Here is a 25,957-nt window from a genome sequence, read left to right as displayed (position 1 = left end):
TCTCCAGCTTGAACAGCAGGATTTGCTGCCTGCGCTTTGGCACTCTGTGCACCTCTGTAAGCTGCAAGCAGGATCACCCCACGCTGCCTGACTTCAGTACGTTTTGAGGAGTAAACAGGAGCAAAGGGTAACACGGGTGGCAGGCAGCTCGCTGTTCCCAGGCAATCCAGAAAAGCCTTCAGGTATTCAGCTTTGCACCTGACGATCCCTTGATCTTTCACTTATCAAGGAGCAAATAAACAGAAGCTGCATCCTGTGGTGCAAAGTCAAAGCTGTTTCCAAAACTCAAGTGGCCGTATGCAGCTGGCGGGGAGTGGTAATCCTGCGGCCTCACCCCTGCCTACTTCATTTTAGAATTTAGACATGTCCCTCTGAGTTAAAAAAACAAACAGGCGTATAACAAACACACCAAAGGAGAAATTTCAAAGGGCAGTTAATAGCCTGAGCTTGAAACGGGGACAGAAATAGCTTCTGAGAAATGCCTCGAGCCTCAGCAGCACCAGACACAGCACTGCAGTCTGTGCCGCCTGGGCTTTGGGCTGTGCTGCAATGAAGGACAGGCCCTACTCATGCTGTGCCCCAGGGAGCTGGAAACCAAGTAGAGGAGGAGGGTGCAGACGTGGCAGCAGGGTGGAAGTCCAAGATGTGGTCATGGTGCCTCATTCATCAGCTGCCATCCTGTTGCCATTAAACTATGCCTGCAGCATATGCCGGATCTGGCCAGCAGCAGCCTGACAGGACATGGGGACAGGGTGATGCAGATTAACTTACGCTTTCTCACATATGCTATGACACAAGTAAATCTGAGAGTGATGTGTAAGACCAGGGCTTATCTGCTAGATCTCCTGGGGATGTAGGCTATCAGTAAATAAGCTTAGAGCTGTGGGTGACACTGTGGAGAATTAAGGCAGTGTCAGAGCTGAGATGCCCAGGACCTCTGTAAAATCCCACCTGGGCAGGAATCAGGCATAGTTAAATATGCAAATCATTTTTTTTGTTGTTGTTCCAAAGACATTCAACCACAGACCTGAATGGAGGCCCTCAAACTTGCTAGTAACAGCAGACTACCAAATTTTACATCTTTGAGGATCCCAATATACACAACAGACTGATCTGTAAACACTTACTCCCAGAGACAAGAAAGCAATACGGAATCATAGAATTATAGAATCGTTTAGGTTGGAAAAGATCCATAAGATCAACTCCAGCCATCACCTAGTACTACCAAATCCACCACTAAACCATGTCCTTGAGTGCCATATCCACACATTTCTCAAATACCCCCAGGGATGGTGACTCCACCACATCCTTGGGCAAAACATGCCCCTTAACAGTAAAAATAAGCAACATACCACAAAGCTGGGACCAAACACCCAGATTGTAATAGGCATGAGGAACAAAGGGTTTTCATTGAAACCACACAGATTCTGCTGAGATGAGTGGGTTAAGAAGAAACCATATCACAGCCTTCAGCTGTATAGTGCAGAGTACAGAGACGATTGGGTCAGACTTTTCTGAGAGGGAAACAGTGTTGAGACAACAGACACAAGTTGATGCACTGGAAATTCCAGTTAGACGTGAGGTAAGCTGTTTCTCACCACAAGGGTGGTCAAACACCAGAACTGGTTGCCCAAAGCAGCTGTGACTCTCCAGCCACAGTTCGACTAGGCACTGCCATGTGCCACCTGGTCTGAGAGGAAGGGCTGGCCCACATGACTTCCAGAGGTCCTTTCCAACCTGAATTCTCTGTGATTCTTTGAGTACAACCTGCCACTCACTATGGAAATCAACCCAAGAAATATCACTCAGTTGCATATGTTATTTATTTTTCCCCAAATATATTGAAGTATAAATCTCAGTGCAGGAAATGACAGCTTAATGCTACAGCAATGTTATTACATATCAGCAGCAGCCAGCACCACGAGCAGTCACATTATTAACAGGTTAAGGCTATTTGTGCTGAGAGTAGAAAACAGCAAGAGTCTGTAGGCTATTTTCTGGAGAAGTGGCTGTCACTACACAATCACCAAACCAAATCAGGGACAGTGGGGACACACAGAGCTTAGCAGTAGCAGAGGTATGTCACACTACAAGCAGAAGTTTTGTCCTTCATCTCTGATGAAGATTCCTTCATCTCTGTGCAATTTGGTACCCTGGGGAAGCTGGCTCCCAGCATCCCAGCTGGGATTCCTTTTAGTTAAGCTGGTTATTTCTAACAGGTCAAAAACCTAAGTGGAGTCTGTAGATACCTCTGCAGTGTAAGTAAGGAGAGGCAACTTCAGAAGACAATTCATCCCATTGACCTTAGATGCTGCTTTTCCAACATCATTCATTTGATGTTGGAAGCATCACAGGAGTGAGAGGAGTCATGGCCTACAGGTGCCCACTTCTTCCCTTTGGCCAGGAAAAGGTGTAAACCACAAGCTGAGAGGTGAATGTTGCCATTACAGATGATTAAGATGATTAAGGTGGAGGGGATAAACCTCAGCCCAAAGGATGCATAAGAGCAGTAGAGATGCCTTCTCCTGTGTCCCCAGGAGCAGTCAGAACAGGGGAAAGGAAGAGCTCTGCTTCAGCCTAACCACTGTTCCTCAGGGTCCCCAAGTCTCTGTACAAGGAAGGAAACTAAACATCCTTCCCAGGCATTTCCCAAAGCAGTACAGTATTCTTCCTAAAGGTGGGCAGGCAGGAGCAGGGAGAAGAAAAATGATTCCCTCAAGGTCACCAGTGGCCAAGGCACTGGAGACAGTTAAGAAAAGAAAGGCATTGTCATTCTCTTGCTCCAGCTCAAATGATGGGGGATGCAGACATGTTTTTCATACCTCTGCTTGAGAGAAGAGTTTACCTTCAGGCCTGGTGCTTATATCCTTGTATCAGCACCTATCTCAGAGTCTCTTTCTAAGCTTGCATTAACACTGCTTTCTTGTCCAGCAGCCTTCAGTTCATCCATTTTCTTGCCACCAGGTACTTTTTTGGGGCAAGCAGGGAGATACCGAAACCAAGAGACAGCACAGTATTTAGTGCCTATGCCAAATGGAAGATCATAGACCTTGGCAATGAGCTGGGAGTTATCCACCTCTCCCTTGTGGCTGTGTTTCCATGCCAGGAGACCCCGCTCCTCCCGTGTCCCTGTGAAAGCAAAAAGGAAATTGTTGTATTTCAAACACTCACGTGGGTGTTCTGAACATATGACTGCCTTGTGCACTCCACATTTGGCTCTCAAATCACAGCAGACCAACCACAATGTAGAGATTCCCTGCACTTAAACCCTTCTAGCTTCAAAACTCTTAACAAAATCTAGCTACTGTGCTGCTAGACAATACCTATCTTCCTGCAGTGTCTTACAGTCTACTCCACTGCTTCTCATGAGAATCAAAGATACTAAGACAGGTTTTCAGAAGCCATGGGGGATGGAAGAACTATTCAAGGGGCATTGTAAAGTGCTAGAAAAGCAAAGCTGGGTGTTAACTGCTCAGATATCATGAGGTAAGAGAATTAAGTTTAGCTAGCAATTGCTAAATGTCTGTAATTGTTGCAATGGCTAAGTCCCTCTTGGGAAAGGGAGTGAGCACATAAATTCTGCCTGGAGGAGCTGAAGATCAAGGGTACAATAAAATTAATGAGCCAAAAGGATATTGGCTTTTCAAAAAGTCTGAGATAATAAAGGAGTCTGGTTAACAGAGTGCCCTTCCTGCTCTCTTTCTGTAGAACTTCCTCTCCTATTGTTAGGCCATCCCTCCCTAGGCTTGATGAAAATCAGGGAGTCTTTGATGGCTGTGAGGGGCAGCTACTGGTCCTATATCATATCTTTGGTCATCAGCCCTTCCTGCTGCTTTCCACTGATGTGGTAGCAGTTTGACCTCAATTTCAGCAGCTTTCATAAGCAGGCATGCATCAACATATTGCCTATCAGGAATCATAGAATCATTAAGAGTGCAAAAGACCTCTAAAATCACGTAATCCAACTGTCAGCCCATCCCCACCATGCCCACTAACCATGTCCTTAGTGCAACATCCACACGGTTCTGGAACACCTCCAGGGACGGTGACTGCACCACCTCCCTGGGCAGCCTGTGCCACTGCAGCACCTCTATTTCTGAGAAGAAATTTTTCCTAATATCCAACCTGAATCTATAAGCAGGGAAGAAATATTTCTTACCATGCCCTCCCTCCTGCAGTTGCCTTTCTCTCTCCTTTCAACCAACAACATGGCTAGCATTTTACGCAAAAGACATTTTTTACTGAATAACTTTTCCTCAAACTAGGTTACTGAAAAACTAGTCTTCTTTTTTTTTTTTTTTTTAAATGAGCTACTGTTTTGGAACCAGCAAGAATTCCATTGATATCTCTCCTGTTCCTCATTCCTCTCCAGGAGTTCAGTGACATAGAGTTTCATGATTGCTATCACAGCTTCTACCCATAGAGCAGTGCTAATGAGGACAAAAAATACCGAGTGACAAACCCCAGGGCAGATACAGACTTGTAGCTTAGCTCATTTCAGCAAAATCCTACCTGGAATGGTGTTATCAAGGATAAACCCCAAGAGCCCACCCACAAACATGCCAGTGGTGAGAAGCACCTGGATCACCTGGTCCAGCTGGGTGATTTCTAGAGGAAAAACAAAGACACACATATCAACCAGCAACATATTCAGTGCCAAGAGGCTGCAAGATGCATGCTTGTTTAAGCAAGACCTGCAAATCCCCATAAAAACAGAGCCTAAGATTTGGCAATGCAAGGGAGGCATCGGAGCAGAGGACAAGAGCAGCATTCCTGATGCAATAGACAACAGTCAAAGCACAGATTTCAGAATTTTGTCTGGAAAAAAATGTGTTTAAAAAGATTGCTCTGGCTTTGCTTAAGTTCTATGCTACAGAAAATTCTTCCAAAATGTGCTGTCACTTCTTACCTGTTTCTAGCAGCATATTATTTTTGTTTGCCCAGTTGGGAATCGTGAGTCCAGCAAACACAGAGAATCCAAATATAAAGATGTTTCTGGAGGAGTTCATATCTGTGTACTGCACAGAGAAATTGTGAACGTTAGTATTGCCAGTTTGGAATGGCCAAAATCCATGGATTCATTAATTCATTAGTGAGCCATGCTCAGATGTACACACAAACCCAATGACAGCTGTTAGAACAAAGTTCTGCTTAACCAAAATTAGCAGATGATTTCAAACATGTATGGCATACACTAGAAACTCTATGTGGCAGACAGTCAGGTGGCCAAGCACTCTGTGATCTCCAGCTTAGACACCAGGAAAAGGTATGATTCAGCCATAGCCACTGGCAGAACTGGAAATTAAACCTTTTACTGAGACTCTCGCCCAGTTTGAGACCTTTACTCAAAGAGCCCTCCTCTAAATGCACATTACTATAGGACATGGAGAAAAATCATCCATAGGAGCAGCTACAGAAACTCCTCCCTTGCTTATAACAGCTTCCTTCAGATAAACTGTGAGACAGGGATGAGCAGCCCTGACACTGCTGGGACATTAACCAGGTGCCTGCAAGCCCTGTCCCAACCAGGAACCTCTCTTTGTGATTTGGTCTCTGCATAACTGCCCTCATCTTCACCCAAGGAACTGCCAGTACAAATGTTTATATTTGCTGCAGCCCAGCTAAAGTTCTATCTCAGGCTGGTGAGAATCTGGCTTGAAACCAAAATAACCTTCCTTAGGAATGAAAAGGTGCTCACACAGCTGTTACCTGCAAATTGGAAATCCCCACTGCGGTGATAATGCCAAACATCACGAGGAACAGGCCTCCGATGACAGGAGTGGGTATGCTGGCAAGCATTGCCCCCACTTTCCCAAAGATGCCGCTCAGGAGCATGGCACAGGCACCAGCAATGATCACCATGCGGCTCCCTACCTGGGGTGGGAGGAAGAGCAGGCAGTGATGCACCAGTGAGCGCAGACCTGCCAGGCAAGGCTTGCAACCAAAGCACGCAGTGGCACATTCGGTTCCAAGCTTTGAGTTCGGATGGAAAGCTCACACTGTGGAAAGTCCCTGTAGCTGTAGATTAGGAAATATTTATCGTAATAAGCACCCTGAGAACAATCATGGATCCACACCTATTTGCTTTGTTATCCTCTTCTCCATTGCTATCGTGACATAACAGTTCACTGTGAAACAAAAAGCACATTGTTAAGAGCACACTAATCCCCACATACAGCTCTGCTTTCAGTGCAGTGTAGAAACGTTGTGGCATACCCACAGGCTATTCCCAGATAATTCACTGAACACTTCCACCAGAGGTTAGAGTTTCCACTTCAAAATGGCTTTCAGCTAGGTGTCCTGCACCAAGCAATCCTCTCTCAGTGGACCAAGATGTAGAAGAGCAGAGCTGGCCAGCCTGTCTGCTTCCATCCTGAGCTCTTGGATCTGCTATATCCTTTCCATGATCAATACCAGCTTAATAAGAATTGGGGAAGTATCTTGGTCTGCCCCTACCTGCCATCACACACCAGCTTCAGTCAACCCACCTTTCTCTCATTCTTCCCTAGGAAGAGCCAGGGAGTCATTCTTAGTCCCACACTACAACAATGATGGGATGAAGCAGCAAGCTTCATGCAGAGCTGTTAGAGTGTGTGAATAGGAAAGAAAAAGAGTATCTGACAAACAAAGGGATGAAAGAGACATTTACAGATTACAGAAATTAAACACAAAAGCAGCAGTATTTGTTAGACTTTCAATTCAAGATACGCTTTGCCACACCAGAACTTGGACAGCTTAGAGAATCACACTAAGATTTACAGCATTCGTGTCTTAGGCAGAGAAGTTCTGTAATCCTCTGCAAACAATTTATAATTCAATTAATTATTTTAATCCCTCCACTGAAGTATCTGAAGAATGCCATTTTTTTTTCTGCAAGGATTTTTTGCAAATGCTTTCGACCAAAACACTGCCAGTAACTGGTACTGTCCCTTTTTAATTATTACTTAAAATACTTTAAAGGCACATTTTTATGAAATACTAAGTTTTACTTGATTGTGAAAGAAATGAGTAAGATTTGGTGGGGAATTTCAAAATAAAACCATGCACTGCCTTCAGGTGCACTTTTTATATTCTTTGGCTTAAAACCTTGGGACAGTATTATCATCAAAGCAATAATTTAATAAAAGCCACAAGATCTGTTTGTTCCAAGATTAGAATGAAGCTTCAGATTCTTAATTTGCTGAAATTGTCATATGTCAAATTACCCAATAAATGGAGTTGGCCTCAAAGGCAAATTAACTAATCCACTGATAACACAACTGGGAGCATTTGCTTCTAAAGCTTCCAGTTTAGAGTTTGTTTCAATTATGTCAGGAGAACAAGAAAACTGGTTTTTGTTCTTAAAGCTGAAGAAGCTGCAGTTTCCCAAAATCTTTATCCCTCTTTGAAATTCTTTCTTGGAAATGGGAGCTCAGTGATGGCACACTGGGTTTCACCCAGTATCTCAAACATGGGTGCCTGGTGCCATTTAAGATGTTGGGTCTTGGCAGTTTCTGACAGCCTCTCCTTTGCCTGTGGATATCTGAAAAACTCAAAAAGTCATTTCAGGTGGTGCTGGACACCTGTGTTTAAGCAGACAAAACAAGTCCCTTGCGCTTCCCTTTGTTATCAAAAAATATGTTTCCCATGTAAAACAAACAAACAAACAAAATGAAATCTGCCTTGTAATCTCAGCAACCCTAACCATCCTGATTTAAGAATGACTGAGATAGAAATTCTTCACTCAGGGGGCGGTGAGGCGCTGGCCCAGCTGCCCAGAAAGCTGTGGATGCCCCATCCCTGGAGGTGCTCAAGGCCAGGCTTAATGGGTTGCTGGGCAGCCTGAGCTGGTGGTTGGCAGCCCTCCCCATGCCAGGGGGGATTCTGTGAGACTGTCTACTGGGCTCTTAAGTCTGAACAAGGTGAGCAGAGGTGGGATCTAAGTGAACTGTCCCCTGAATCAGCACTTGGAGTACATGGGGACAAGGCATGTCCTCTAAACTGACAATTATGGGTTTGAGCACTATGGTCATGTCAGCAAACTACATCATGAGAGAACAGGCTGAGGTATAGGGTCAGTATGTACCAACCAGATTGTGACAAGGGATGGGTGACAGGCTAAACTGAACTCCATGCAGTTAGATACAACCACTTCAGTCAAACACTGTGAAAAATGGTTATTTTGAGGTTTATAAGATCCAGCAAAATAACTAATATTATTGTTCATGAGCTGTAAGTCAACATCTGCTTTTATTTACAGACTCACAGCTTACTTGACAATGATTTAGAAATATTTTTCAAGTTGGCTGCTGGATGTACTCATCCCCTAGCAATAAAGCTTAGTGGAAATCTATGATCTGATTGTCAAATTTATCTATCTCTGGAAATTTCTTTCCTTCTTAAGAGCAAAAGATACTCAGGGAATTCACAACAACTTTAAAGAGAAGTAAACACATACATTTGCCATCAGATTTCATAATTTCAAAGAAATGGTCTACCTTTCACACGATTGCCATCCTTGGGTTATGAAAATTGTGGAACTTGAAGCCCTATTAAAGATCTCCTTTACTCTCCTTCCTTTATTTGGGAGGATAGACAGGTAGATAGGTAGGTAGATGGATAGTATCTGATAAATTCAATTCTCAAGAAGTTTCCAGAATAGCTCAGTGTAACATATTCTCTTTACTGGAGCCTAAGCCAGGAGCCATGAGTAACTGTACTATACAGCCTGTACTTCTTCCATATGCAGAGTTGGGCTAAAGAAGCCTTCCACACCAATGTACACAATGCACTTGTAACCACCCTCAGGAGATCCACAGGAGCACTGCAGTCACCCTGCCGTGTGAAGCTCACCTTGGTGATGCCCAGGGCCCCCACGTTCTCACTGTAGGACGTGGTGCCATTTCCCGTTCCCCAGGCTCCAGCCAGGAGGCAGCCAATGCCTTCCACACCGATCCCACGGTTGATGGCATGCTTCGGTGGTGGTGGGGCACCGGACAGGCGGGCACAGGCATAGTAATCCCCCATGGACTCCAGCATGGAGGAGATGACCCCGGCGAGGATGCCGAATATCCCAGCCAAGCTGACCGTTGGCATTCCCCACTGTCCTGCAAATAAAGAGCTTGATTCAGGTCAGTGGGGCACATTTACCCCACAGTCTACTGAGAGGGAAGAACAGCAGGGTGCTTGTGCGTTTGCCTGATTTTTGGCATTTCTCTTCCCTGTGGTTGCTGTGAGGTGGGCAGCAAGGGATAGGGGAGAGGGTTGTGCAGCTGTGTCGCAGTACCTGGGTAAGGGAGCCGAAACCAGGGAGCCTGAGACAAGACGTCCCCGCGGGTGTCTGTCCGTGCCAGGTGGCCATAAGCAGTGGGGTCCGTGGGGAGGACGTCAGTCACCGTCAATATGTAGCAGAACAGCCAGCTCAGGGACAGCCCCAGCAGCACCTGCCCGTCACATATGGCAGCAAGATCTGGTTATGGCAGAGCCGCATCTCCAGCAGTGACAGATAGGTCTGGGACAAGGCCTTCTCCTGCCCAACCTTTACCCTGTGCACACGTGAGCATGCACATGGAATGGAGGAAGAGTGACAGCAAGTATCCCAGTGGCCCTCCTTTCTGCCCCACAAACAGACGCCATGGGTCTTTCTCCCATTCTCCCCGCTGCCCTTTGCAGTGTAGTCTGGGTTGGGAATTGCTAAGTCCACTTGAAGTGAGTGTAAACAGCCCAGGTAGCCTGGACCGAGTGAAGCTGGTCCCTCTGCCATGCTGCCTAGGGCACCAGGAGCATTAACATACCGGGAAGATCTGGAAGATGTAGATGGGGGAGAAGTGGCACTTCTTGCCTCTCTGATACGATGGCAGTGGCACAGGGACATTCTTCAGGTACTGAGAGAACAGAACTATGAAAAAAACAGTCCTGGGAGGAGGAGAAAACAGACCATGAGACAAGTGTTTGCCCAGATGCCCACCTGTCCCCACGTGAACTGGAGACCTGGCTACCTGATTTCCTTTCATCTGAAGGACTCCAGATGACCCCCCAGAAAAGTCTCTCAGCACCAAAAGTAGCAGTGTCCTTGTTTGCCCCAAGCCTCCAGGGCTTGCTCCAGTGGCCATGAAGTGCAGCTTCTCTCCCACCCCTTGTGTGGGACTGCACCTCTCACCAACAGCAGCACAGAGCTGCACAGACACACCACAATATACAGCCAGAGGTTATCAATCACCATTCAGAGCATTGAATGACTGGATGCAGAATGTCTGAGGAGGAACCAGCTTCCATTCTTGGTTTCTAAAGCTACAGAGCATAGACCAACTGCATCAGTGCACATTTTGTGCATTTGCATTAACAAAGGAGCACAGCAGCCTGATGAATCACTGCAGAACACTCGTCTATCTTGGGTAGGTGTCACTGCTTATTATTCAGGTTGCCTGACACATTCCATTAATAGATGCTATTTTCAGCTGCTTATAATTCTGCCTAACTTTTTTCCATTTAGAATGAAAATTTCCATGGAAAATATCTGCCCTAGGCCAAATATTTCTGGAGAAATATATCCTAAACCTATTTCAAAGAGTGATGTTCAAGAAATAGACATAGTTGAGAAGGTCATTTTGCCTTGAGCAGTAGTAAGGTCTGCCTATGTGAGATTTAGTAGAATTTGTTTCTTGGGGAGAGGCATATTGCTCTTTCTCACAAAACTCTGCTCACGTATGGCAAGTCTGTGGCAATGATCATTCATCTCAGATCCCAAGTACTGAGCATAAACATCTCTGACTTTAGCATGTGCAGGCCATAAAGATTTTGAGCTTTTTTTTTTTTTCTCGAATATTGTTAAGTGATGAACTGTAGTATGTACCATCACCAAGGAGCAAGTGAGCACACACCAAACCAGTTTCTCAAGGCAACATTGGGATTCACCCATTATGGAGGCTCTGGGGTGTGGTAGGGCTGGACAGCAGGGCTGAGACCACAGGACCCATGTCTTCTACCTCCTCCATCGCCTGTCTCTGCCTGGGACTGGGATTAGCACAGGTAGAAGTTCAGTTAGAAAAGAGAAGAACAGAAAGGGTAGCCAGGGTTGCATGCAGGGGCCGAACACGGACAGGAAATGTCCTGGTAATGGAGCAGCACTGCTGGGCAAAGTGGTCAGGAGAGAAACAGAGGTTAGGAGCTATGGACTGGAGAGGGGAAGTGGAAAAATGAGACAATCCTGATGAGGAAATAGATTTTGAAAAGAGAATTCAGATTGGCCAAGCAAAGAGGCTGGGACAAATCATTAGAGCTAGAGAACAGGACAAACTGCAGATGTAGTGGAAGAAACAAGGGTGAAAAGGAACTTAAGGAGCAGGGGGACAGGCAGGGTTTGGTATCTTAAGGAGTGCTTGCAGAAGAGATCAACTGGGTGGAGAACTGCAGGTGGAGAAGGTCGCATTTGGAGCCTGGGAGTGCAGGTGTTGGCAGACAGAACAGAACTAACAGTGACAGAAGTGGAGCTGGGAGCAGAAGGCCTACTTGGGTCCTGATAATATCCCCATGACAGCACACTGCCTTCCGAGGCTGCATTCAAGGCTGACCTCTGGACCTCTTAGTTTCCAAAGACATCTCTGAAAGCACTAGGAAACTGTTGGAAGTCATAGAGGAAAACAACCTGCTGCTGTTGTATGCTGTCCCAGTCTTAAACCTGCATTGTGGATCTGAAAATGCTTATCTACAGGGGAACCGTGCAGTGGCATTTCTATTTTTTGAGACTGTTTCTGAAATTTAGATTTAAATTCTGAAATTAGATTTAAATTTAGGTTTAGACAAGATATTAGGAAGAAATTCTTCACTGTGAGGGTGGTAAGACGCAGGAACGGATTGCCTGGTGAGGCTGTGGATGCCCCCTCCCTGGAACCATTCAAGGCCAGGCTGGATGGGGCTTTGAGCAACCTGGTTTAGAGGGAGGTGTCCCTGTCTACGGCAGGGGGGTTGGAACTAGATGATCTTAAAGATCCCTTTCAACCCAAACCATTCTATGATTCTATAAATATCAAAGAAATTCTGCCACCAGGAACACTTGTATGCTTATACACAAGGGCACACACACAGATTTCCCTGTAAGAATGCTCTCAATGCTGCAAAGGCACATGCACACAATGTAGACATTTCCAGAGCTCCCCCAGCGCCTCTGAGGAGAAAACAATTCCTCCTCATGGCTTGAAAACAAGACATGAAGCAGCAGCTATTCTAACTTGAGGAATATAGAACTCTGAGTGCTTAACTGTGTTATTTTAGAAATGTCTTTTTAACTTAAATAATGGATGTGTAGGATAGTGTGCATAAACAACTATAACAGAAATTGCCCTTAGCAATGACACATAGGAAAGACTTGTTTCTCTATTGAGCTAAGAACTATGAGTTTTCACAAAATCAGTATTTTTAAAATTCTTTTTTTTTTTTTTTTTTGCTTTGTTGCTGGTGTAGCTGAGGGCTAAAAGCTTCTCAAAAGGTAACTGTGTCATGCTGGTATCTTGCACAAGCCTTCTGTGTGTTAGCACTCCACAAATAAATCTCGAGTTCCCAGGGAAGTGATACTTACATGAATGCTATGCCCCAGTGCTGTCCAGCTTTATCCCCAGCCGAGTCAAAGAGAGGCAGAGCAACCAAGGTGATGGTGGGGGCTATTGTCAAGGGGCCAATGAATCTCATCAGAAATCCAACAAGGCCAGAAAATCCAACAAAGATTTGAAAGCAAGAAGCTACCATGATAGCTCCTTGCACCTGGAAAAATGGAGGAAGAGAGCAGACAGTGAATAGACCTCTAACTGTTAAGTTTTTTTCTTAAGATTTTTCTTAAGGAAGTCAGTACCAAGCCAGTATGAGAGCCAGGCACACCTCCAAAGATGGACAGGTATGGAGACCTGCCACTGACCGCAGCAGGCCTGTGCTGAGCATTACATGGGGGGAAGGACCACCAAAGTACCAGCACACCAATTCCCACCTTGGCTGAGGGATTTAGTCATTACCAGTGCTTGTTTCATTCCCTTGTGCCTGCCATCTGTGATGCCCAAGCACACATCAGCTTCCCTGCACCCAATCTTTCTGCTCCCCCAAAATGAGGGGAAAAGCTCTTGCTCTGAAAATGGGAATAGAGCCACGGCCTCCACTCACCTCCCACCTGGGAAGCACTTGGGGTGTTTCAGCACACTGGTAGGACAGGATGTCATGACAGCTTCTGTTTTTTCTCAGTATCAGTTTATCTCTGGGGACATAGTCATCACTCTGAACTTTTCTGTGTTTGACAATCACTGTTTAAGTAGCCAGTGACTGTGTCCTGAAATACCATTAGTTGCTCTCATCACTTCCACCCAAGAGGCTGAGGGGTAAAGCTGCTGTCTTCACAGATTTGGTGATAAACCTGCAGTACTGAGCATTTTCCCTCATGCTGGCTCCAAAGGCATGAGGAACACACAGCTATGGATAACAGGTCTGTTTCACCCAGTGGAGACTTTGTGGGGACCGTAATCACCCAAGGACTTTTTGTCTCCTGTTCAGTGGCAGCGCAGCACCAGAGCTTAGGTTGCCCAGGAAGCTCTAACAGGGCAGAGGCTAAGGGCCATTGGAGATGGAAGGTGAGGTGCTTTCCTGAAAGCAAACAGCCCTGACACAGAACAGGTGCCACTGAAGATGTGATGTACCTCTCGCATCCGTGTCTGCCAGACTTCAATGAACTCAGGTGAATAAGTGTTCACCAGTGTGGCATTCTCCGTCCAGGCAGGGCACTTCCACTTGGGGAGAGACAGCATGGCCAGGGTGGGGGTCAAGAAGGAAAAAGTTCCTCCTTGAATAATAGGCAACCTATAAGGAGAACAGAGGGAAAAGCTGACAAGAATGCTAGAATCACAGCTCCACTTAGGTGAGAGGAAGGAAAGCAAAATAAATTAAAAACAACAAACAAACAAACAAAACAAAACAACAAAAACCACCACATTCTGGTCGTGGTCTCTGGCATTGTCTTTTCATCTGTTCTAGCAGGTCACCATCACTGACAATGCTTAGGAATTGTTGCCAGTAGTACTCAAAGAGCAATGACCACGACAGAGAGAGGTACATTTGGTATGGAGTCAGACTGCTACTCTGCTTTAGGGAAATATGTGTACTTCTAAGTTATGACTTGGTCATGGAGCTGCATATGGTAAAAAGGTAGCCAAAAGAAAAAGCTGGAGGAGGAGAGAAGGGAAAGGAAGAAAGATGATGAGTCTGAAGGAAAGCTTAGTACTGCCCTGTGCCCAAATCTCACCAATATCCAGTTCTTTCCTCTGTCCCCTTGATCTGCCTCACTTTTCTTCACAACCTGCTTATAAACACAATCACACACTGGCTATCCTCCCAGCCATAACCATCTTCAGACTAGGAGCACTGGAAATTGTGGTTTATATCTTAGGAGATTGGGTTTTTTTTAAAGCTAATTCCTTTGCTCTTTCTCCACTGACAGTGGAAAGGAAACCTACATGGACACAGCAACAAGCTCTGAAAAAGCCAAGAGAAGCCTCCAAAGTGCATTGGCTTTATCTGCTCAGAAACCTCTCTGGGAGCAGCTCCCAAAGCAACCTCTTCTTGCGCCAAAAACCCCAGTGGCACCTGCTTAGAAAAGCAGCAGGGCAGTGATCCATGTGAATGCTTCTGCAATTTCCCTGAAGCTGAAGCGTTTCCACCGTTCATCAGAAAGCACAGGAAAATGAAAGATGGCAAAGCTGTAACAGCACCACATCTCCGTCACTTACAACAAGTATTTATGTCACTGCAATTACTCATGCCACATACAACCAAAGCACTGTTAGAACTTGCCAGCAAGTTATATTTGAACATCAGTCATCCGTGGAGTCACTTATTCATTATATTCATCCAAACATGTTGCAGCCTTCGAAGGATTTTGCTGGGCAAAAAAAGGCAAAAAAGAAAAGAAAAGAAAAGAAAAGAAAAGAAAAGAAGAGAAGAGAAGAGAAGAGAAGAGAAGAGAAGAGAAGAGAAGAGAAGAGAAGAGAAGAGAAGAGAAGAGAAGAGAAGAGAAGAGAAGAGAAGAGAAGAGAAGAGAAGAGAAAGAAACTAGTGCCACCACTGTTGAATTAACAACAGCTTTATAGCTCCTGGTGTGCTGGCCCTGAGGCTGTTTCCAAGCTGGTGTTGGTGGGCTTAACATCAAGCTGGAGTGTTGAGGTGATGCATATGGGGGACATGGGTTGGTTTTTTTTTCTGGCAGTATTTACAAGATTTAGAGGAGATGTTATGCTCTGATCATCACTGCACGATGCCTAAGCATCACCACAATGGCAAATGAGGTCACTTACCTGTGTGTCCTCAGGAGCTTCTTGGATAGTCTCTAATGACCATCTGGACCCATCATTCCTTTTTCATGCTCTGCCACATGGCTGAGCTGCAGGTTACAGTGGGTTGAGGTTTTCCACCATTTACTGTTTCTGGAGGACTGCTCCCAGATTGTACTCACTCTTGGAAGGAACCTCCCCATTTCTACTGCCAGTTCCCACCTCTTTGTTCATGTGCCAGCACTGTATTTTAGCTGAAGTGTTTTTTCCCTGCCTAATCCCATCTCTGCTCTCTCAGACTAATTGCAGGCTGCAGCCAGATCCACTCAGCCACCACTTGGCCTAAAACAGCCAATCTTACTTACATTACCTCCACAAGATGAGCTGCCTCCCATTACCATACCACATTAACACGTTATCACTATCCCTCCTCTCACCTCTTCTCCTCTGAATCAGTCTTTCTTAAATACAGACATCATGAACTGTGCAGAGCACCTAGCTGAGGGCTCCTAAGGGCGCTGGGCAGTAGCACTGATGTTTTCCAGGAAAAAAACATCCCCTCAACCTCGTATTTATTGTTTTCCCCACAGTCTTGCTGGTGACTCATGATTATCAGCTACTAAAGTCTTTGAGAAAGCAGTAAAATGAGAAAAAGAAATCTGCTTCTAACTGTTTCCCCAGGCTAGGTTTGCTTGCCATCACTTCCTTCGGCTCTGCTCCAGGCTGAGTCCACCTTTCTGACAGGGAATGTCCTCATGCCTTATAATTGGGGCCAGCAATAAGGCAATTGCATCCTTAGTGCAGAAAATGTCATTTAAGCTTATCCTATAGGATCAGCTCCTCACTGCTTAATTTGACCTGTTGTTCCTCATTCAGCTACTGAGCCACAAGAGACATTAATGAGACATTCATGTCTCATTCCCTGCCACATTTTTATCACCAAGTCATTTTGGGGGCAGCCTGAGGGGACCTGGGGGATCTGAATCACCCAAACAGCCCACACCATAGCTGTATGCCCTAGCCTGAATTTAACTGAACTCAGAAGAACCAAGTCGCCTCTCTGTGGTGGCCGCAGTGGCCTGGCATGCATTGCAGGCTACCTCCAGGCCCCTTTCTCCATTAATCCTGCAGCAATTGAGGGAGGGGTTTGTCTACCACCATTCCTTATGACAGACAGTGATGGAAAAGTTACACTAGCGAAATGTCCAGGAGGTGTAAAAAGCATTGTGATTTGACAGTAGAAGAGTTTTAACCAGGTTATTCAGATTTGAAAGCCAGTCAATATGTGATTTTCGCTTTTGAAGCAAGAAACACCAGTTCTTGTTAATGCTTTATCAATGCTTATAAATATCTACTGGGCAGGAGTCAAGTGGATGGAGCCTGGTGCTTTTTAGTAGTGTGCAGCAGCAGAACAAGGAGCAATGGATACAAACTGGAACATAGGAAGTTTCATACAAACATGAGGAAAAAATGTTTTACTTGGAGAGTGAAAGAGCAGTGGAACAGGTTGCCCAGATAGGCTGTGGAGTCTCCTTTTCTAGATATGCACAAGACCCCCCTGGATGCCTGCCTGTATGATCTATCGTAGGGAACCCTCTTTAGCAGGGGTAGTTGGACTGGATGAGCTCCAGATGTCCATTCCAACACCTGCAATTCTGAGGTTCTGTGTGATTCTGTTCCTGCCATAACACAGGAAGAAAAAAAATGGAAAGAGAGAGGCAGTCCAGAATTATGACAAAGGGAATAGAAGAAATTTTGCAAGGCCAGCAAGGACCCAGGATCTTTGGGGCACTGTGGATATGTCTCTTACAAAGTATTTAACTTTCTCCTGAATCTCTGAAGGTGGTGGATGAGCTGCAATTTCTCCCAGTTGCCCCCCTGAACCCATTTCTGAACAGCTCTGTGCACCCAGGGTCAGGGCCAGATTGAAAGGGATTTTCCACAGCCATAGGGTCTCTGGTAAGGAGCAGGCAGATACTGTATACTGCATCTTTTTTAATGCCTTACCTTTTGCATGACAGATTCATTATGAGCCCAACAAAAGATGCATCAAGTACCAGGAAATGCAAAAGCCAAACAGTGAGGCAGAGCTGCAAACCTGTCTCATACAGTGACTGCAGTATGCTTTGCCAAGTGTACTGATTGCCTAAGGGTAACAAATGACCCCCAGTACTAGATAAACTTTACAGCAAGCTGGCTGCTGAGCACATAGAAATTGCATCTATATATTTTCTTGCGTGTCCCATTTCTTGCAGTTGACCTACCTGACTCCAAAGAGGACTTGAAGCAGGGTGCAAATTCCTGACACAAAGAAGATGGTGCTTATCAAGTGGCTCTGGGTGAGGAGGTCATGCTGAAGACAGAGCTCTTTGGAGAGGATCAGCGGGATGGCTACCAGACCTCCTATGGCTGTTAGGAAATGCTAAGAACCACAGAGAAAGACAGGGTGAAGAAGGACACAGAACTGACATTCTATTATTGCATTACTGGGGAATACCTGCAAGAAACTAGCATGTTTGCATTTGCATCATACCAGTACAACTCATTCTCTTTTTTGATAAATTAAACATTCTGTTAGGGATGTACTTACAAGATCTGCAGTGCACCCCCACAAAGTTCTCCCACTTTCCGTGCCCAAAGACCTTTTGTAGTGCTCTGATAGTGCTCCCCATATCACTGTCAGACAGAACAGGTTTATCCCCTGCCCTGCAGACAAAACTTTTGGGAATAGTCTAGCAGGAAGGAAGGGACATCATAGGGAAAGGTCACATGAAGTGAGCAGAGTACAAATGTTTGAATCCATTTCACTGGCACCTCAGTGAATAACATAAAATATTTGTAAACTGGAATTATCTATTCTTCGCTGTCAACAATTCTCACACAGTGCAGTTATGAATAGCCATATAAATGGATGCCAAAGAATGGAAAGATCAAGCATTTTGTATTTTTCAAAAGAGTCACAGGCATACTTTAATAATGACCTTTGGTTAATTACTAAATATGAAGATAATCTGGTGAGCAATTGATGAGGTAAGGTTGTTTCAGCTGGTTTGACTTCCTAATTCTCACTCATAGTACAGGGCTGCAATGGTGGAATTGGTGGCACTTGGAAACTCACCGTGCTTGTTAAAGGTATGTTTTATTAAATGTACAATGTAAATACGTTCACAAAACCTTGTTATACATTCTAAATTTAAGGTGACCATTTAAGGAAACAAAGTACAAGATGTCCACGGAGCTCCAAGAACAGTCCGTTGCTCCCTTAGTCATTCTGAGGGCTCTGTTCCCTCAGGCTCTGTACCCATTAACTTTGGGTTGCATTGGGTTATTTAATATGTGTGGGCACAGACATTAGCCAGAGCAGTGTGGACTCTTCCCATGCTGCCTCTGCTTAGCCATTATTGCAGTGGAAAAGCAGAAGTATAGAAGCCTACAGACATTTTGCTGATTTCAGCACAGGTATCTGACCTGTTTTTATTAACTGATTGGCTCCAGCCCTAGGTCTCTGCCTTACTATTTGCACATCAAGGGGGAGGGTGTTGCTGCAGGCAGAAGGATAAGAATCAGTACTCAGGCAGTGGTGGGAAGGCCCTAAGGACACTAAGCTCACAGCTCCAGGTGCATCAGAATCAAAAGCACTCCCAAATACAGATTTTGTCCCCATTAACTGGCTGAACATCTGGTAAAAATTCCATCCATCCCCACCCATTGCCCGAAGCCCTCTCATACCTGAATACCCAGCAAGATGCACAGGTACCAGGGGGGTATGTCAGTGACAGTGTAGGCCAGCTTGTTGCTCTGCCCTTTGCCTTTGCCTTTCTTTGGGCCCTGGGCAGCGCGATCCAGTGAGGCACAGTGGTGGCTCCCATCTTCACTCTGAACAATGAAAAAACCATTCATTAGCCATAGCTCAGCCCTGCAGCTGCTTGTCTTGAGGCAGTGCTCCATGATCTTGTGGGAGCACTTCAGATGTAATTTTCAACAGTCAGGATTATGAAAGAAGTGCAGTGCTTTAAGAAATTGTTTATATGCTTATTTGCACATTGTGTGTCTAGACAGGGAAACTTTGGAGGGTGTTTCAGCCTCAAAGAGGCATTTGATAAAGTGTGCTAGCATCATTAGTGTCTCATTAAGGATGGAAAAACTGTAAGCAGAAGCAGGAAGGAGTGTGCATCAGGTTAATGCTTGAATGCTGCACTGGTCCCTGTTCTCTGTCCCATCCAAAGAGATCTTTTGACAAAATACCCTAAAACAATTTGACCAATTTGACTAGGAGACTTTTCTGCATTTTGTTTCCTTCTCTTAAATCTTCTTGATGTTCTCACACATCCTTACAAGTGTTTCACTTCAATAAACACACCTGCACTGGGTCTTAACAGGACACCTCTCTAAAACAGAGGAACTAGGGGAAACCAAAGAGCATGAGATCCTGGTGAACCATCTCAAAGTTAGCTAGCTGGCAAAAGCAGGGTGAGTTGAGATCTTGTCTCCAGCTTGGGGAGCCCAAGCACACACATATGGCAGAGAAATCTGCTGTCAGAAGATGCTCAACTGGTTTATCAGCACCAAACTTCCTTTTTCTTTAATCTTCCAAGTCCTGCCAGAACAGAAAGATGCTGAAAGCAAGGTGTGTGCTGTAACACTCATGGCCTACCTACACTGAAGCTAATGCTGTGATCAGGGAACAAGGATATAAAATCAATGTTATATTCAGTTGTAAATTTTCAGGTGTGGCTAATTAGTCCCAAAGAACTGCATACTTTCTTGAAATCTCCAGCCTTGTGGCTGACTCCCATTTATGATCACACTGTCAAAGTGTGCTGAAACATTCCAAAACACCATATATTTACCCGGCCTAGGCAGGTTGGGAGTATCACAGCTCCTTCAAAACAGATAGGTGAGGGCAGAGTTAATTCCAAGTGAGCTCAAGCATGAACTTCATGAGCAAAAGGCATTCCTGAACACCTCCCATGGAGGCGTTTTCATTTCAGAACAAGGGAGCACGACCTGTGGATTAACAAAGCAGCAAGATATTTAAGACTGCTCATGCAGGGAGTTATATGGGGACAGCTACTCCTGAATAACACCATGGATAAAGGAAGTCTAAGCTAGGCAGACAGCAGTAAGCTCCTTTCCTTTCACCACAACTTTTTCCTGTATTAACCAGGGGATATATTCCAGCCAGGCAGAGTCTGTGTCAGTCACAGCCCCATATGACCATCACATGAATGCCTGACCCTCCCCAGGAGCTAATGGGGAGTGAGCATGGTTCAGCAAGAGAAGCATGAAGCTGAGAGAACAGGATGAGGCACGTCAAGAGACAAATTCCAACTGAGCAAGAGGTGATGGATACAAGCTGAAACACAGAAGGTTCCACCTGAACATCAGGAAACATTCCTTTACTGTGTGGATGACCAGAGACCCAGTGGTACAGGTTGTCCAGATTGGCTGTGGAGTCTCCTCCTTGGAGATCCTCAAAAGCCATCTGGACATGATCCTGGGCAGCCTGCTGTGGGTGTCCCTGCTGGAGCAGGGATTGGAGTGGATGACCCAGAGGTCCCTACCCATGTCAGCCATCCTGTGATGCTGAGGTGCTAGAAGGAGGACAAAGCAGGAGCAGTTTGGAACAGGGACAGACCCTCACAGGAGCTGCCAGAGCTGCTGCCAGTGGTTCTCAGTCCAGCTGCTCTCATGAGCCCAGGGGCAAATTAAGTGCACCAGGAGGGCGATCAGAAAGTGAGCTGTTGGACAGGTAGAAGAAAATGGTGATTCAAATTGTAGGAAGTTACAACTCATCAGACTTGCCAGCAGCAGCACAGGTAAAAATTGAGACCATTAAAAACATTGCTCTGCATGCCTTGCTGAGGCTTTCCCTGCAGCTGGCACACATAGCACTCCACCTCCACTGTTGCCAGCAAGCTCACTCTGAGAAATGGGAGACTTGGACACCAGAAGATTAAATGACTTCTCCATGGTCCCCTATCTGGGGAGGTCTATGCCAACGTATTAGGATCCCACCTTTCTACTTCCACTGTCAGAACACAAACAAGTTTTCTCATTTCTAACTGGGGTTAACTCCGTTAGAAGTTAACTGCATGAGATAGGAATGGGGCTGTTGTGACCCAAGTCCTTTCCCTGTGGCACTGTTACAGTTCCCACTATCCCCAGTGCACTGCACACTGCTGAATTCACACATCATTTACAGATTTTACTGCCCTGCTATATCTCTACAGGGTGCTCTCACCCACTGACCCCCAAATCCCTTTTTCACTCACTTCTCTCCCAGTTTACTTCAATAGAAATAGATCCAGAAGACAAAGAAACACATTCTTTGGTGGGCTAAATTTCTCTTGTAATTTTACTGATACATAAATGCTTCTAAACACGGACATCAGCACAAGCATCTACCAAATCACCACCTTTTCAAGACAGATATACCTGCACTGCCATTCATCTACTCTATCATTTTAGAGGTAACGCAGAGAAAAGAAGTGAAAGGGCACCAGAGAGCAGAAACTGCACTGGATCTGTAGCAGCAGCAGACTTTAGTGAGGCAGTCATTCCTCAGATTCCTGTTGATAGAAAAGCTGAGAGACTGCAGACAAGCCTCCTCGCAGGCAGTCTGATCCCCTGGCTTTCCCTTTCTCCTCAGTTTGCAGGACTCAGACCGATTTACACAAGAATTACCTTTTGGGGAAGAGCAGACTCACCATGAAGCTGGGGTTATCTATCCCGTTGAGCTTTTTGTCTGTGGAGGGGGTCATGCCTTCCAGTTTTCTTCACCGACTGCCTTGAAAAAGAAAGATGAATAAGAAGAGAAAAGCCTCCCAAACTGCCACTTGTCCGAGTCAGTACAGCCCTAAGGAAACTGGATAAGCAAGGGCAGAAGCTGGACGTCAGGAGTCAGCCAGCAGTCCGTCCTAGGTGAGCAGTATCACCAAAATGTTTCCTACTCCTTGGCTTATATAAGTGACTCCTTTTCTTCAGCTGATTAGAGGACGGGCATTCCAAACAAACTGCAAAGCAATCTTTCTCAGAGTGAACCAGTAATGGATGATGCAAGAATTTCCTCAGTAGGTAAGGATGCAAGGTGGGTATCAGAGAGGCAAGGTATTTCCCTGCTCTCCTTGTCCAGCCTTGAAACTTGCTTCCTTATTGATTTACAGCTGCTTTCATCTCCTGTGACTTGTTTGAAGAACTTTGTGCTCATCTTTAGAAAACAGCAGTCTCTAGGTGGTTTCACTTGTTCTGCATGTAAACTGCTGTGTATTTTGGCTAAGGTACAACTGCAGTCATCTTGTGTTATAAACCTATTACAGCATGAAAAGAATGAGGCTTTTACTGGGAAACTCTTTAAGACAGAGACCAAGAAACAAGTCATCAGAAGATGATGCCAGAGTGGTACAAAGAAATCAGATTGGGGGAAAAAAAAAAGAAAAAGAGAGACTACCTTAGGTCATCTGATTTTCTCAATTCAACTAAGGAGTCCAGCCGAATGGAGATAATAAGATGTGTTTAAGCCCAGCTGCCCTTATCTTAACAAACAGCAAACAGCGCTAATGCTCCATCAAGCCACTCTAGGCACCTCTTCCCACTTCTCCTCAGATTTAAATATCTATTTAATTTAATGGCTCCCCAAGGCAATGAACTTCCCAGACCAGCTGCAGAAAGGTCCCATCAAGAGGGGCTTGCTATTGCGTGCACAGTGATAACCCAAATCTCATGGATTCCAAGCAGGAAGCTGCATAACAAAAATTAGTTCTGTTCTCTGTTTCTTATGTAGAGCATTGGTATCCTCAGGCATCTTCAGATGAAGACTGCATTACAGAGGGAAGAAAACCTTACCTAAACATCGTCAATGAAGTTATGAGCTGCTGGGTAAATAAATCTTAAAGTATCAAAATCCTCAGGCATTCATGGTATTGCCAGATCTCCCCATATTTTTAACCACGGGGGTGCATTTCCAGCCCCGCTGATCTTGGCATGAGGTCACATATTTTTATCCTGCAAGCTCTAAATGAGAGCTCTTTCCCTGGTCAAACTACCCCTGACACTTTTGCCCTCAACTCTAACCATTCCCAGTACAGAAGGAGCAGCAGAGGCCACCCTGTTTTATAGACTTGCTCATCTCTTATTCACTATATGGTTGCAGTTCATTGCATATATACAAATTCACATTGTCCCATATATACTGACAATGTCCAGCAGGCAGTACCAGTGAGGATACACTATTGCAAAGCTCTAAGAAAAGAAGCATTGGGTTCTTTAACTCATTTCACAAAGGAACATTTTTCTTTGCATTTCTCTATGGATACAGTACAGTTCTTGAAGCAACTGTCTCCATCTGTGCATTCTGATATTCTCCATTCCCCCTTCTCCATTCCATGAATCAGCCACACACTGTGCCACACAACCTCTCTTGTTGTGAATTTTTTCAAGCCATGGCACAGTATTCCTGTGGGTTAACCTTGCCTTCCCAGTAGACGTTTATGAGATCATGAATCAGGAAAGTCTTCCATCCCTTAATTTCAGCCCAGTATTTGTTCAGTGACTCCTCTGCCCTGCCATAACATTATTTTCAAATGAGACCTAAGTGTTCAATAATGAATTCATCTCCTTGGTCATATAAGCTGGTGTAACAACACAGCAGAGCAAGTGCACTACAATTCCTGCATCATCTAGGCTAGCATATGAAACTACTTACAAAAGGAGTGTTAAGTAAACAGGGTAAGAAGAAAACAACATCAAGAACAACAACCCATTTTCACAAAAAAAGCTGAGTGGAAAATCATTTTTCCATTCTAGTAAATTCTGCAGTCAAAAATGCACTTTAAGAGTACCAAGAAACTGCAGGTGTTCATGAAATAATGCAGGACGTAAGTCCTGAGTAGCCCAAAGCCTGGACAACAGAGTAGGCCTATTAGGAATGAAGACTACCATTATCAGACTCTGGACAAAAAAAAAAAAAAAAGGTTAATATGCTAATAAGGAATCTAGAAGTTCGTGAAATAGCACAAAATATATACCAAAGTAGATTCCATATGTGCCCCAGCCCAGGATGTCCCAGCCTTGGCAATTAACAATGACTGTAGGGAGTATCTGTGTGCATGCAAATGTCTGAGTATGTCATATGTATACATACAAGTGCATCAGTAAGATTAGCTATAAATGACAAAACTGAGATTTTTAGAAACAGGAATAATTCAGTTAGTAAAGATGCCTGCTGAACCAGTAATATCATAAACTTGTAACAGCTTAATCAATGGTATGAATTGCTTTTAGGAATGAAACTTACTCACAATGTGTGAGTAAAGAAGAACCAAAAACTGTAGTATGAATTCCCTTTAAGTTTCTGTGTTTGGTCTGTCTCCTGTTGTCCATCAAACTGCCAGCTGCTCATGTCAGTAAAGGCTGTCTCTGCTTATGTCAAGGAGGCAGAAGAAGACAATCGACTAATCAAGGAAAAGCTTGGAAGCATTGAAGACCCAGCTGAAATCTTCAATCTTGACCCCAAGTCTTCTGTACCCACAAGGAGAGCCTGGCCCATCTGTGTCCTGACTCTCCTGACAGGGTCATCTTCGCTCTTATGCTACATTTCTCACAGAAACTCTGAGCCTTTTCCAGGAAGCACAGTGGATCAACTTACAATGATGTCTTGAGATGCAAACCTGAACTGTCCTTGACTACGCTTCAATGACCAAGGAGCTTCCTGCACTCTTTAGGAGATGGGTGTCTGTCATGGATAGAAATGACTATGTTATACACTTCACTCATAAGAAAGAAGCAGAAATATATTTATTGATATAATATAGATATAACATAGTGATTTAACAATTACAGGAAAAGATTCGAGATGGCTGGATACACTTGATGATATACTGCATAGAGGGTAGGATTAAACACACACATACAAAAGACTCTCCCATTGAGTCACAAGATTTAGAGTGGACCCACTTGCATTCTAAACTCCTTGAACCATGAATGTAAGGAGCCTAGGTGCGGCCAAATCCACTCCCAGTCCCAGACTTGGTCAACAGATTACATCTAAGAAATCATATGTGCACAAACAATCTAAGACATTGTCTTAATGAAGCTAAAAAAGCTTACCATAAATCTAAGATATAATCTTAGCAAAGCTAACAAAGCTTAAAACAATTAGTCACTTACTGAGAATCTGTATTGGCAAGGCACCTTGACGTCAAGGTGTAAGAGATCCCTGCACAGATGTAACCTCAGGAGGTGACCCTGCTCAAGAGGAAATTCTGCTGTGCAGCTAGCTGCTCTTGGGCTGCTCTCTATTTACAAAGTAAGGTGACTGACTCATATTCATACTTCGTTTTTAGGTTCTCAAATGGCCCTCAGCTGCTGAACCAGGTGTCTACTATCAGTTTTTCAGCCCCCCAGTTTGAGACAGATTTGTGGCAGTTAATCTGTTTTAGCTATCAGTACTGTTGCTCATCGTTGTCCTGTGTGAGGCCTTGTGTGCAAAGCCAGGCTGAAGGATGAACTTGGGAGAATGAAAGGAAGGAGGAGAGAACACACTCTTGCAGTATCCCTAGTAAACTCCAGGTAAGGTGGCACCAGCATGGGGACGTACAAGACTCTATGGGTAGACGCAGATGAGGCAAGTGCCTGCATACATGCAAGTGCTGTTACTTTCCTGAACTATGAAACAACCA

The 25,957-nt window shown here is 44.8% G+C and overlaps 1 protein-coding gene across 1 annotated transcript; it reads right to left on the bottom strand.

The window, feature by feature from the left end:
• Positions 1 to 1,540: 1,540 nt before the first annotated feature.
• LOC116233461 (solute carrier family 23 member 1-like) lies at positions 1,541 to 24,243 on the bottom strand. Its single transcript, XM_031600376.2, has 12 exons — positions 21,989 to 24,243; positions 19,008 to 19,154; positions 17,543 to 17,700; positions 13,653 to 13,812; positions 12,554 to 12,735; positions 9,774 to 9,894; positions 9,266 to 9,422; positions 8,833 to 9,086; positions 5,710 to 5,874; positions 4,910 to 5,018; positions 4,513 to 4,608; positions 1,541 to 3,129 (listed from the first exon to the last, which is right to left on the bottom strand). Exons 1-12 carry the CDS (start codon positions 22,040 to 22,042, stop codon positions 2,861 to 2,863), a joined length of 1,872 nt encoding a protein of 623 aa, XP_031456236.2. The 5' UTR covers positions 22,043 to 24,243; the 3' UTR covers positions 1,541 to 2,860.
• Positions 24,244 to 25,957: the final 1,714 nt, after the last annotated feature.

This window comes from Phasianus colchicus, chromosome 1 (assembly GCF_987193195.1).
Source record: "Phasianus colchicus chromosome 1, bPhaCol1.hap1.1, whole genome shotgun sequence".
In the NCBI taxonomy this organism is placed as follows: domain Eukaryota; kingdom Metazoa; phylum Chordata; class Aves; order Galliformes; family Phasianidae; genus Phasianus; species Phasianus colchicus.
The sequence above is the reverse complement of the archived record's forward strand: the minus strand, read 5'-3'. Positions and strand labels throughout refer to the sequence as shown.

What these genes read in the sequence shown, in the direction of transcription:
- LOC116233461 (XM_031600376.2), bottom strand. Translation starts at nt 22,042, where the DNA reads ATGACCCCCTCCACAGACAAAAAGCTCAACGGGATAGATAACCCCAGC. An exon ending in TAGATAACCCCAGCTTCATG is followed by an intron (nt 19,155 to 21,988) that starts GTGAGTCTGCTC and finishes TTCATTGTTCAG; the next exon opens with AGTGAAGATGGGAGCCACCA. An exon ending in CACTGGGGCATAGCATTCAT is followed by an intron (nt 9,895 to 12,553) that starts GTAAGTATCACT and finishes TCCTCCTCCCAG; the next exon opens with GACTGTTTTTTTCATAGTTC.